General features: G+C 48.9%; 1 protein-coding gene across 1 annotated transcript in view; it reads left to right on the top strand.

Annotated features, from left to right (window-relative positions):
- Window positions 1-1,884: 1,884 nt before the first annotated feature.
- Window positions 1,885-13,553, top strand: part of STRIP2 (striatin interacting protein 2) — an 81,529-nt gene continuing 69,860 nt past the window's right edge. The window contains exon 1 of the mRNA XM_053404700.1: window positions 1,885-2,073. Coding sequence (XP_053260675.1) covers window positions 1,966-2,073 — 108 coding nt within the window. The 5' untranslated portion in view covers window positions 1,885-1,965. The remainder of the gene's footprint in view (window positions 2,074-13,553) is intronic.

Genomic DNA, 13,553 nt, shown 5'->3' with positions numbered 1-13,553 from the left:
GATAAGGCCGACCTACAGCTTTGGTTTTAACTGCTGAAGTTGAGCAAACCGCAGATGTCCTTCAGCTCCTTGCCCAAGAGAAGGGGGAGAACGCTTCCTTTGCTTTCTCTGCTTCAGTGGCCTCTTATCAAGGGCTCCAGGTTGGGCTATTATCGCTAGATCTCAAGGGCAAACTTCCAAGGATCACGTCCTCAGGCTTGATTCTCTCAAGGAATAGGACTCCATTGCTGGAGGAATCTGTTGCAAGCGCCAAGGAAAACCCACAGGGACTGATGGGCCAGGAGCTTTAGTGCAGGCACACACACCCAAACTCTGCCCTCCCTCCAGATGTTTTGGGACTACAACTCCCATCATCCCTAGCTAACAGGACCAGTGGTCAGACATGATGGGAACTGTAGTCCCAAGACATCTGGAGGGCCGACTTTAGGGGTGCCTACTTTAGTGGAAAGCACCATGGAGCTCCCACCAGCTGAGGTCAGGTGATTCTTTAGCTGAGATTCCTACACTTCAGGGGGTTGGACTAGATGCCCCTTGGGGTCCCCTTCCAACTATGGCAGGCATCCACAAACTTTGGCCTCCAGATGTTTGGGGACTACAATTCCCATCATCCCTGACCACTGGTCCTGTTAGCTAAGAATGATGGGAGTTGTAGTCCCAAAACATCTGGAGGGATGGCTGAGTTTAGGGGTGCCTGAACTATGGAATTCTCCAATTCTACAGTTGGGAGTTCTTTAAGTTTAGAGAAAAGGCAAGTAAGAGGAGATCTGATAGACGGGGGTCCGGCGGCCACTTGCCAGGGTGTGATCGCTGCATTGCAGGGAGGATGTTGTTGTTGTTTAGTCGTTTAGTCATGTCCGACTCTTCGTGACCCCCTGGACCAGAGCACGCCAGGCCCTCCTGTCTTCCACTGCCTCCCGCAGTTTGGTCAAACTCATGCTGGTAGCTTCAAGAATACTGTCCCACCATCTCGTCCTCTGTCGTCCCCTTCTCCTTGTGCCCTCCATCTTTCCCAACATCAGGGTCTTTTCCAGGGAGTCTTCTCTTCTCATGAGGTGGCCAAAGTCTTGGAGCCTCAGCTTCAGGATCTGTCCTTCCAGTGAGCACTCAGGGCTGATTTCCTTCAGAATGGAGAGGTTTGATCTTCTTGCAGTCCATGGGACTCTCAAGAGTCTCCTCCAGCACCAGAATTCAAAAGCATCCATTCTTTGGCGATCAGCCTTTTTTATGGTCCAGCTCTCACTTCCATACATCACTACGGGGAAAACCATAGCTTGAACTATACGCACCAGACTTTTAGAAGACATCTGAAGGCAGCCCTGTTTAGGGAAGCTTTTAATATTTGATGTATTACAGTATTTTAATATTCTTTTGGAAGCCGCCCAGAGTGGCTGGGGAAGCCCAGCCAGATGGGCGGGGTATAAATAATAAATTATTATTATTATTATTATTATTATTATTATTATTATTATTATTATTATTATTATTATTTGTCGGCAAGGTGATGTCTCTGTTTTTTAAGATGCTGTCTAGGTTTGTCATTGCTTTTCTCCCAAAACCAGACCTTTAACTAATTGTGCAATTCAATGTCGTTGCAAGGCCCTGGCTGCATCCCGGCGCTGCAGGGCACTCTGGACATGCTCAGAGGCGAATCGAAACGCAAGCCGGGCGATGGCAAAGCCACCGGCGAGCCCCGCCCCTCGCCCCGCCCCCGCCCCGCCCCCTTTTCCTCCGTCTGCCCTGGTTACAGTTCTCCCAACAGGTGTCTCCCTCCTTCCCGCCGCGGCCAATCGCCGCGAGGGGGTGTGCGCGCCGGGCTCCTCCCTCGGCCGGCCGCCGGCCAATGGGGCCGCGGGAGGGGCGTGGCTCCGGCGCCCGGGCAGGGAAGTGCCTGTGCCAGCCCCGCACGTGTCTGTCTGCAGCGCGGCGATCGCCCTGGGATCCAGGCGGGGGGCTCTCCGGGGCGGCATGGAGGAGCCCGGCGCAGGAGGCGCCAACGGGGCGCCGGGCAAGGGCAAGGCTCAGCCCCCGGCCAAGGGCAGGGAGCTCTTCAGGAGCCAGCGGAAGGAGTCAGAGGTGGCAATTCATTTATTTGGGGGGGGGGCTCCCGGTGGATTTGGGGTGGGGTGTGCCATCCTGGAGCGCATATATATATATATATATATATATATATATATATATATATATACACATACATATATATGGGGGAGGTAGGCAGAGCGCCCCCCAAGAGGGACGGTGCCTTGGCAGCCTACCCTGCGGGGACGTTGTGGGGCAATTAATTGGGGGGGGGGGTCGAGAGTCCTGCTGGATTTGGGGTGGGATGTGCCGTCCTGGAGCGTATATATCTATATCTATATCATCTCTATCATCTATCTATCTATCTATCATCTATCTATATTGGGGGGTGAGGTAGGCAGAGCGCCCCCCAAGAGGGACGGTGCCTTGGCAGCCTACCCTGCGGGGACGTTGTGGGGCAATTTTTGAGGGGGGGTCGAGACTCCTGCTGGATTTGGGGTGGGGTGTGCCATTCTGGAGCGTATATATCTATATCTATATCTATATCATATCTATCTATCTATCTATCTATCATCTATCTATCTATCTATCTATCTATCTATCATCTATCTATCTATCTATCTATCTATCTATCTATCATCTATCTATCTATCATCTATCTATCATCTATCTATCTTGGGGGGTGAGGTAGGCAGAGCACCCCCCAAGAGGGACGGTGCCTTGGCAGCCTACCCTGCGGGGACGTTGTGGGCCAGGAGGGAAAAGAGATGTGGGGTCCCTGCTGCTGTTGGAGAAAGAGAGCTGTGTCCGGGGGCGTCACGATGGGGCTGCGGAGTTGTGGGGTGGCGGGGAAGAGAAAAAGAGGCTGCTTTGGGGGCAGCTAGAGGGGCCTGCAAAGGGGAGGGTCTGGCGGCGCCGTGGAGAGAAGCGGGGGGCTGGGGGTTTTTCTGGACTCGAATAGAGGCGTTGCGGGGGGTCAGGAGGGTGGCGACGGCTTCTCTGGGTCCCGGCGTCGGTGGGGCTCGGGGATGCGGGGTGGGGAGCCTTGGAGTTTTGGGGTGACATTCAGGAGAGCTTGGGTGGGGGCAGTTTGAGGGGCTGGCTAAAAATGGGGGGCACAAAAAGAGCCAAATGGGGGGCGTTTGGAGAGAGTATGGGGCTGGTAGTGCCCGACAGCCCCCAGATTGGAATGTGTTGCCCTTGGAAGCTGGGCAGGATTTGTCCCGAGCCTGGCGAGGTGGGGGCTTCTTGCAGAGAAATTCCATGGATTTCTGAGATGGGGGGGGTCCTTCTTTTGCTTGATTCTCACAGGGACGGGTGAACATTCTGCTGCTTCCGTGGAACCTTAAATCGCCCTATTTTCTGGAAGATAATAAATAATAAAATTTTATTTATATCCCGCCCTCCCCAGATACTTGGGGGGGGGGGCCGAATTGTTCCTCTAGCTCCTTTAGGATGGAGTAAAACAGCTCCTGTTTTGTGAATGAGTCTTGTCTTCCCTGCGCCTCCGTCCACCTCCCGTTCCGATCCAAGCTTGCGCGCTTTTGCGCATCTGAAATCCTCCTTTCCCTCCTCTCATCTGTTCCCCAAACTCTTCTTTTTCGCCAGGGGTTTTTACACGGAATGGTGGACGCTGCAGCCCCCCTCCCCTGAATATTATCTGTTCCTGGTTTGCTGGCCTGGCTGGCTTCCCCCTTTTCCCAACGCCCTCCCCTCTCTGTGTGGAGCGAGGCAGGCAGGTCCCTTGTGCGTAATGTACAAGAGCAGCTGGAAAATCGAGGCTTGTGTGTTGTGGATGTCAAGAGCCCAGGAATGGAGAGGAGGAAGAGGCTTCCCTCTTGCTCACGCCAGGGCGATTCCTCCTGCAGCTCTCCTCCAGCAAAAGACTGGCTGCTGTTTCTGCAAAACAAGGACAACACCACCGCTCTCAAAACCCCACGGATGTCTTGTTTGTTTCCTCTCTGGGGTTGAGCTGTGGCGCTTTGCAAAAGTGTGAAAGCACATGTGAATCTGATCGAAGTGGGGCAGGCAATGGCGACGAGGAAGAGATGCACCTAATTCCCAGGTGCAACCTCTTTTTTTAAAAAAAAAATATTTTTATTAAGTTTTACATAACAAATTTCAATTCAAACACATCATTCACCTCTTCAATTCTCTGAATTCCTTAACTTTCCTCTGCCCTTCCATGGTTACCATTATCAATCTTTTCCCACCCTTCAGCTTATCTTATTTTCTCTAATTTGTTTAAAAAAGTAGTAATTTGTTTTTCCATAGTGTTTTTTTTTTTGTACATTACAAGCATTACTTAAATCCTGCCAAACTTGTTAGTTGTTTACAGTGTTCTCTTATTATAAATTTTCCCCATTCCTTCTTAAAATTCTTCTCTTCCTCTTTCCCAATTTCGCCATTTTGGCATAGTCCATCATCTTCATCAGTTGGAACCCACCCGGACGTCTGATGGGGCTTCCGTGGCTTCTGATTGGCTGCAGGAGCTTTCTGCAACCAATCAGAAGTGCGTCTTGGTTTCTGAACGTTTTGGAAGTCGAACGGACTTCCGGAACGGATTCCGTTCAACTTCCGAGGTATGACTGCATAAAGAAGGCACCAGACAAGCCTCCCTGGGGAAAGTATCCCACAAACGGGGAGCCACTGAAGAGAAGGCCCTGTTCTTGCGTTGCCACCCTCTGGACCTCTTGTGGAGGAGGCCCACGAAGAAGGGCCTCAGAGGATGATCGCAGGGGCTGGGTTGGTTGAATTGCCCTCACTCCATCCTTGTTTGAGGGACGCGGGTGGCGCTGTGGGTTAAACCACAGAGCCTAGGACTTGCCGATCAGAAGGTTGGCGGTTCGAATCCCCGCGACACGGTGAGCTCCTGTTGCTTGGTCCCTGCTCTGCCAACCTAGCAGTTCGAAAGCACAAAAGTGCAAGTAGATAAATAGGTACCGCTCCAGCGGGAAGGTAAACGGCGTTTCCGTGCGCTGCTCTAGTTTGCCAGAAGCGGCTTAGTCCTGCTGGCCACATGACCTGGAAGCTGTACGCCGGCTCCCTCGGCCAATAAAGTGAGATGAGCACCGCAACCCCAGAGTCGGCCACGACTGGACCTAATGGTCAGGGGTCCCTTTACATCCTTGTTTGCCCTCATTGACCAAATTTTGCTGGCTCCAGCTGGAATGATAGATGTTCTTTGCCTTTAGGGAACTACTCCTCCCCAGTTGCTAATGATTTTTAGAATTGATTTATTGGTTTATCGATTGCTAATGCGTTGCTTGCATACTTGTGCGCTGGGCAGAGTATTGTGGGAAACAAACTGCTGGAGCTCGTGACTTCACCACTGCTCTCGTGGAAGGAAAATCTCCGAAAACCTCCACATTTGTAAGAGCTTCAAGTGTGGGTGTTTATGTCATCTTCAGGGGCTCAGCCCAGCCCCACACATCTGGGGGAGGCTGCCGCTGCTTTCTCTCTCTTCCCAGTCTCCGGTAATCTCTCTCTAAATATATTTCCATGCGGTGTGCTTCTCCAGGAAAAATGGGAAAGTTACATGCCTCTCTTTTGATAGATTCAATGTTCAACCAGATTTTGGCACCGCATGAATGAGTATATTCCTTCCTCTCTCCCCATTTCTCCCTTCTAATCAGTGTTAGAAACTCAGATATATCAGCTAGGCACCAAATGGCTCCTTAGACCGGGGTTTCAGTCACCAAAACCGAATGCCTAGTTGCCATTTGGGGGGCCAGGCGGCTCTGAAGCCTTATTTTTCAATACAACTTTTTGATTCCTGTAATTTAGTCTGATTGTGCAGGATAGAATTCTGTAGGATGTGTTGCTAGTGTGTGAAGACAGTCCAGCTCCAAGGATCCCCAGGCATGCGCCGCCAGATGGTCCGGGCATGTTCGCTTGGTCGCAAGTGGCTGGATAGTCAGGTGCAAAACACACCTGGTGAATTTCAAACCCTGATTCCAGTTAAGGGACAAGTTTGGTGTTGCATCTGACCAGTGGTTTGCACGCACTGCAGCTTTTTAGCAAAGGGGAGGGCAGGAAGGGGTGCCAGGCAAGGCTTGCTCCTGTTTTGCCAAACTGCCATTGGTCATTGCATCTTAACCAGGGTGTTACGTACTGAGTCGAATAGGATCCAAAATGCAGCAGTCTGATTGGTCCTAGAACAATAGGATTCAGAATGCTGATTGGTCCACAGGAGCCACCCAATCCAGCTCCAGGTGGAAGTGAATCCGCAACCTGATTGGCCTACAGGTGAATCCCAGAATTAGCCAATCACGTGGGGCCCATTGTGTAAATAATGTATATAAAGCAGATACTTTGAGGGGGACTTTCATTCCTCCTCACCACTATGAGCTGAATAAAGAGCATGAAATCCACACTCGACTCCCAGTATATTTCACTGGCAAGGAAGGTGGGATCTGCGCAAGCTGCGGGGAGAGTCACGAAAGGTGGACCTGCCATTTCCGCAACGCAGAGTGCAGGCAGTGCAGAAAATCAGGACACATTGCCCGGGTGTGTCGGGCTCGGCCCACCCGATGTCGACTCCCAGTATATTTCACAAGAGGTCAGGATCTCACAGCCCTCCACCCTCTTTTACTTCTTTGTTTTTTTAAAAAAGATATTTATTAAATTTTCCAATTTTTTAAACAAACAAACAGAAACAGAACAAACAAACACATTAAAAAAGACATAAAGTTCATAAACCATACTCTTAAATAACAAATTTCTCAGACCTCCTCATACTTCTCCTCCTTGTATCCCAAATAAAGTTATTTGTTCAGCAAATCCTTCATTTAAAGCATTACAGCTTATAACATTACCTTATTTTTCAAACCCTTCCCCCCCCCATCTATGTTCCTTTATATCATTACAGCTAGAAACCATTCATTTTCAATCCAACACCATTTAACTTTCCTTAATTTTACAGTATTTCTGTAAATAGTCCTTAAATTTTTTTCAATCTTCTTCAGCCTCTTTTACTTCTTTGGCCCCATCCACCACTAGTGGCCCCCCAGCAAGGTGGACAATGTGCCCTCTGGCTGAAAAGGTTTTCCAACACTTGCTACTCAGAAGTAAGCCCCGTTGAGTTCAGCAGAGCTTGCTCCCATGGAAGTGCATGTGGGTGGTTAATAACCTTTGACTCCTATCATATCCAAGTTCTTTACTCCTCCAAATTTAATTACTCCGTTTCTCCTGCCTGTGCCAAGTTCTCCCCTTTTAATCCACTAACCTTTCCTTTGTTGCTGGCTCTGTTTGGCGTGAAAGCTCCTGTAGTTTCCACAGAGCCGGGAAAACAAAGACCTCACTATTTCAGTGTGTGCCTGCTTATATTCTGGCTCTCTTCAGATCGTATAAATCACTTATGAAAGTATGCGCCTGCTTCTGAAAATCGGACAAAGGAACTGCAGCCATGCTTCCTCTTAGCCTCAAAAGTGCCTTTTGGTGGATCAGGCCAAAGATCCCTCTATCCTGGAGCCAGTGAGAGCTGGACCATCAAGAAGGCTGATCGCCAAATAATTAATGCTTTTGAATTATGGTGCTGGAGGAGACTCTTGAGAGTCCCATGGACTGCAAGAAGATCCAACCTCTCCATTCTGAAGGAAATCAGCCCTGAGTGCTCACTGGAAGGACAGATCCTGAAGCTGAGGCTCCAAGACTTTGGCCACCTCATGAGAAGAGAAGACTCCCTGGAAAAGACCCTGATGTTGGGAAAGATGGAGGGCACAAGGAGAAGGGGACGACAGAGGACGAGATGGTTGGACAGTGTTCTCGAAGCTACCAGCATGAGTTTGACCAAACTGCGGGAGGCAGTGGAAGACAGAAGTGCCTGGCATGCTTGGGTCCAGGGGGTCACAAAGAGTCAGACACGACTAAACAACTAAACAACAACAACAACACCTACCCACTCTGGGCAGCTTCCAACATAAAAAACATAATAAAACATTTTAAAACACCCTGTGTAGGGCTGTCTTAAGATGGCTCAGGAGTCGGATAACTCCAACATTTCTCCAGGGAAAATAGGGACGTCCTAAGGAAAAGCAAAGGTCCGTATAGTTCAAGCTATGGTTTCTTCAGTAGTGATGTATGGAAGCGAGAGCTGGACCATCAAGAAGGCTGATTGCCGAAGAATGGATGCTTTTGAATTCTGGTTCTGGAGGAGACTCTTGGGAGTCCCATGGACTGCAAGAAGATCAAACCTCTCCATTCTGAAGGAAATCAGCCCTGAGTGCTCACTGGAAGGACAGATCCTGAAGCTGAGGCTCCAAGACTTTGGCCACCTCATGAGAAGAGAAGACTCCCTGGAAAAGACCCTGATGTCGGGAAAGATGGAGGGCACAAGGAGAAGGGGACGACAGAGGACGAGATGGTGGGACAGTGTTCTCGAAGCGACCAGCATGAGTTTGACCAAACTGCGGGAGACAGTGGAAGACAGGAGGGCCTGGCATGCTCTGGTCCAGGGGGTCACGAAGAGTCGGACACGACTAAACGACTAACCAACAATCCTAGAGCCAACTCTATATCTTCAGATAGAAGCTCTCCCCCTGTTATCTGTCTCCAGGGGAGGAGTGGTAAATCGTGAAGCGCAGGAGCTCATTGTGGCAGTTCCCCCCGAGGAAGAGTGCATGGCCATGCTTGCTGTGTTGCTAGGTATAAATTCCAAATGGCAGCAGATCCCATAATGCCCAGCTTAATAGGATCAGTTGACAGGCATAATATCTGGGTTCTGATCTGTGAGGAAGCTCACTGGGAAACTTGTGTTCAAAATTAGCCAGGTGCAAGGCGCTTGGCTTGTGACCACTTGTGACCCAATAATAATAATAATAATAATAATAATAATAATTATTATTATTATTATTATTATTATTATTATTTATTTATGCATGCCCCGCCCATCTGGCTGGGTTTTTCCACCATCTGGGGATCATTGAATGTGGACTCTTTTCACACACTCATACCCTGTCCTGTAGAATTCTGCACAACTGGAATGAATTTCTGGACCCAAATTGCTTTTTCTGCACAGAAAGTTGGAGCAGTCGCCATTAAGGAAAAGAGGTTGTCATAGGCCAATATATATGTGGATTCTCCCTGGATCAAGCGTCTTTCCTCCTTAAATCCTCAAAGTTCTTAACCTCCCTCAAGGTTCTCCTCTGAACTATCCAGATGTTTAACTGAAAAATCAATCTGAGTCAGTCCATCATTTGAAAAAAGAAGCCTTAAGAGCCGTCTTGCCCCAAAATGGCAACTGGGCATTCTGTTTTGGTAGCTGCAACCTTTGCCTAAGGAGCAAAGTGCCTAGCATATATATCTGAATTTCTAACAGTGTTTTGATCAGTCACGTTCCTGAACCTAGCAAAGGGATTGTGTGACAAGCTAGGTTTCTTCGCCAGATCCCAAACGTACAGCATTTGGCAAATGTGAAATAATTTGAAATTTGAAATACTTTATTGTCACTTGTACAGTGTACAGTGAGATTACACGAGCACCCCCCACTCAGCTGTCTTAGTCTTAATTCCCCTCATTTACTGACGCATACCCACCAAATCCGAAAGTTACCCTGTTGTTATCTTTTCATTCAGCAGCCTAACAGCCCATGGATAGAAGCTGTTCTTTACCCTGTTGGCGCAACTAATCAGGCTTCTATATATCTTCTGCCTGAAGGCAGGAGATCAAGAAAGTGCCGGCCAAGGTGTGAATCATCCCTGAGAATTTTCCTCACTCTCCTGAGGCAACGTTCTTCTGCTATTTCACCCAGCAGATTCACGGGACAGCCCATAATATCTTGTGCTGTATTCACCACCCTCTGTAGGCCCTTCCTATCAGATGATGTCAAACCAGCGTACCACACCGTGATGCAGTAGGAAAGGACACTTTCTATTGTAGACCAGTAGAAGGAGATCATCACATGTTGATTGACATTGTTATTCCGCAAGACTCTGAGGAGATGGAGTCTCTGCTGGGCTTTCTTAACCACCTGGGTTGTATTGATTTTCCAAGTAAGGTCTTCACTGAGATAAACTCCCAACAGATGACATCATTTTTCTTGCTGTGACAGGGCTATGAAGTTATTCCAAACACTCTTGTTCCATCTAGTCTGTGCCTGATAACTGCTGTTGGACCTTTATATGAGCATCTAAATCTGCTCATAAATGGGACGCGGGTGGCGCTGTGGGTTAAAGCCTCAGCGCCTAGGACTTGCCGATCGAAAGGTCGGTGGTTCGAATCCCCGCGGCAGGGTGAGCTCCCGTCGTTCGGTCCCAGCGCCTGCCAACCTAGCAGTTCGAAAGCACCTTCGGGTGCAAGTAGATAAATAGGGACCGCTTACCAGCGGGAAGGTAAATGGCGTTCCGTGTGCTGCGCTGGCTCGCCAGATGCAGCTTGTCATGCTGGCCACGTGACCCGGAAGTGTCTGCGGACAGCGCTGGCTCCCGGCCTATAGAGTGAGATGAGCGCACAACCCTAGAGTCTGGCAAGACTGGCCCGTACGGGCAGGGGTACCTTTACCTTTTAAATCTGCTTTCACCAAACTAGTGCCATCCAGAGATTTTGGAATACAGCTCCCATCAGCCCCAGTTGTAGTGCAAAACATCTGGGAGGAACCAGGTTGATGAAGGGTGATCGAAACTCTTCTTTAAATGTCACTGTTAAGTTGTGGGTGAACATATCAGACAACACAGCGATTCTTCAAACAGCTCTTGTTTATTCATAGGCCAGAACAGAACTGAACTGAAGGGTTCAGCCAACCTGCTTATATAGAGCTCAACTACAAAGCAACTGTAACAACTTTCTGTAACTATCCAATCACTGAACGTCACTTTCAATCCCTTATTTGCATATGTGGACCTGAGTGAAAACTATCTACAGTATTCCCCCTGCTGGCCCAGGGTGAGAACTTCAGTACATAACAGGCACCTAAGCTGGTGCCATGATGAAACAAAACCCGAGAAAGGTCTTTAAATATTCCTGTTTGTGTTTGCGAAGGCAGAGGGCATAATCCTCCAGGAATTTCTTCCTGCGCAAATCTCATTGAAATAAATTGGTGCTGCTGATGCAGGAAATTTTTTTCTAGCGGATTGTTCCCCAAAACAAGAAGATGTTTGGGATGACCCTGCTTTGAGGTGGTGAAACAGTAGATTTGAGTTTTCTGCTCTGCGGATTCTGAGCCGGGGTTTTTCGGAAAGACCTTCAGCCTGAGCTTTCTCCCGGAACAACCACAGCGAAGCTTAGCTGAATGAATTTGCAAAGAAGCCTCGTTGTGACTTCTGTTAGGATTTAGCAAGATGCGACCCAAAAAGTTCTACAAAGTCTGAAGCGAGCGAACAAACAAAACCCACCAGCATTTTTAGATTAAAGCAACACACTTTGCAACACAGCTCAGATCCGTTGCTGATGAATTTAGCCCTTTGTAAATCATGTTGCCGTACTTTGGAAAATGTTTGCTGCTGTTGGGCGGCCGCAATTGCCAAGGACGTTGTTTAGGAAACTTCAACGAAGGTCAAAGTGGGAAGAATTTTACTGGATTTAGGAGATTAGTTCTCAAGTGGAAAGAAGCTGAGCTTTAAAACTGGGGCTTTCTTGTTCAATGGGTGTGTTTCTCCCTAATTGTGGGAGAGTTTGTGTGTGTTTATTTGGGGCTGCATCTATCTCGCCTGTTGCAGCACACTGCGAATGCAGCCTGATGCAACCGTAATCTGTCATGGAGGTTCCAGTCAATTAACTCTCCCTTTCCCCTCGCAATAATTGGCCTTTGTCTGTTCAAACGGACAGGATCGGGCTGCTAAAAAAAAAAAGCGCCACGGCCAACAAATCCATCTTGCCATTCAAAACGGAGACAGAGTTTCCACCTTTCCCGAAATTTCCTCCGCCATGCATTCGTTGGGGTGAGCAAACGCCGACATGATGGGGCTTGTTAATTAACTGAGCCCTCGGTTGTCTTTAATACCCCCAAAACTCACTTTGTCAGCAAATCTGTGTGTTCCCTGCCGCCCGCCTATGTCTTAAGTGTTGATTCTTTGCTGCATGTTATGCAACCAAAGCTTTCTCGCAAAATATTTGGCTGCAAATCAAGGGCTCGACTTGAGCTGAAACCGTGTGTGTGAAATTCAGGGAGATGACGGCGGCCACAATCTGTCTGCAGTAACCGGTGACCAGTGCTGATAGCACCGCAGCCCTTTGGATAAAGCTCCTTTCCCCCTTTTCAGGGGTGGAATAAGTAACCAAACTCCTTGGCCACCTTACTTCCTGCAGTGGATGGACATCCGTCCGGAGCCTGCGCTCAAATCCTGAGTTTGGATGGTGGTTCATTGTGCGCAGGCTTTGTGAGAATCCTTTGACCTGGAGGTGGCGCATAGGAAACTGCCCTATCAGGGCCGGCCCAAGACATTTTGGCGCCTGAGGCAAACCACAAAATGACATCTCCTTCCCGCCAGGGGAGAAGGGGTGACTGAAGAACCACATCAGGAACAAGGAGGTAATAATAATAATAATAATAATAATATAGTAGTAGTAGTAGTAATTTATTTATTTGTACCCCATCCATCTGGCTGGGTTTCCCCAGCCACCCTGGGCGGCTCCCAAAAGAATATTAAAAACACAATACAGCATCAAACATTTAAAAACTTCCCTAAACAGGGCCACCTTCAGATGTCTTTTAAAAGTCTGCTAGTTGTTGTTCTCTTTGACATCTGGTGGGAGGGCGTTCCACAGGGAGGGTGCCACTACCAAGAAGGCCCTCTGTCTGATTCCCTGTAACTTGGCTTCTTGCTGTGAGGGAACCGCCAGAAGGCCCTTGGAGCTGGACCTCAGTGTCCGGGCAGAATGATGGGGGTGGAGACGCTCCTTCAGGCATAGTGGTACCTCGGGTTACATACGCTTCAGGTTACATTCGCTTCAGGTTACAGATTCCACTAACCCAGAAATAGTGCTTCAGGTTAAGAACTTTGCTTCAGGATGAGAACAGAAATCGGGCTCCGGCGGTGCGGCAGCAGCAGGAGGCCCCATTAGCTAGAGTGGTGCTTCAGGTTAAGAACAGTTTCAGGTTAAGAACGGACCTCCGGAACGAATTAAGTACTTAACCCAAGGTACCACTGTATACTGGACTGAGGCCATTTAGGGCTTTGAAGGTCAGCACCAACACTTTGAATTGTGCTCTGAAACGTCCTGGGAGCCAATGCAGATCTCTCAGGATAAAGATCAGCATTGGGATCTGCTGCCCCTGTGGATCCTGCCGCCTGAGGCACTTGCTTCATGGTTGGGTCTCCACCCCCATTGTTCAGCCCGGACACTGAGGTCCAGCTCCGAGGGCCTTCTGGCGGTTCCCTCCCTACGAGAAGTGAGGTTACAGGGAACCAGGCAGAGGGCCTTCTCGGTGGTGGCGCCTGCCCTGTGGAACGCCCTCCCATCAGATGTCAAAGAGAAAAATAACCACCAAACTTTTAGAAGACATCTGAAGGCAGCCCTGTTTATGGAAGCTTTTAATGTTTAATAGGTTACTGTATTTTAGTGTTTTGTTGGAAGCCGCCCAGAGTGGCTGAGGAAACCCA

Source organism: Podarcis raffonei, chromosome 10, assembly GCF_027172205.1.
Source record: "Podarcis raffonei isolate rPodRaf1 chromosome 10, rPodRaf1.pri, whole genome shotgun sequence".
NCBI classification, from domain to species: Eukaryota; Metazoa; Chordata; class Lepidosauria; order Squamata; family Lacertidae; genus Podarcis; species Podarcis raffonei.
This window is presented reverse-complemented; position numbering and strand designations above follow the sequence as displayed.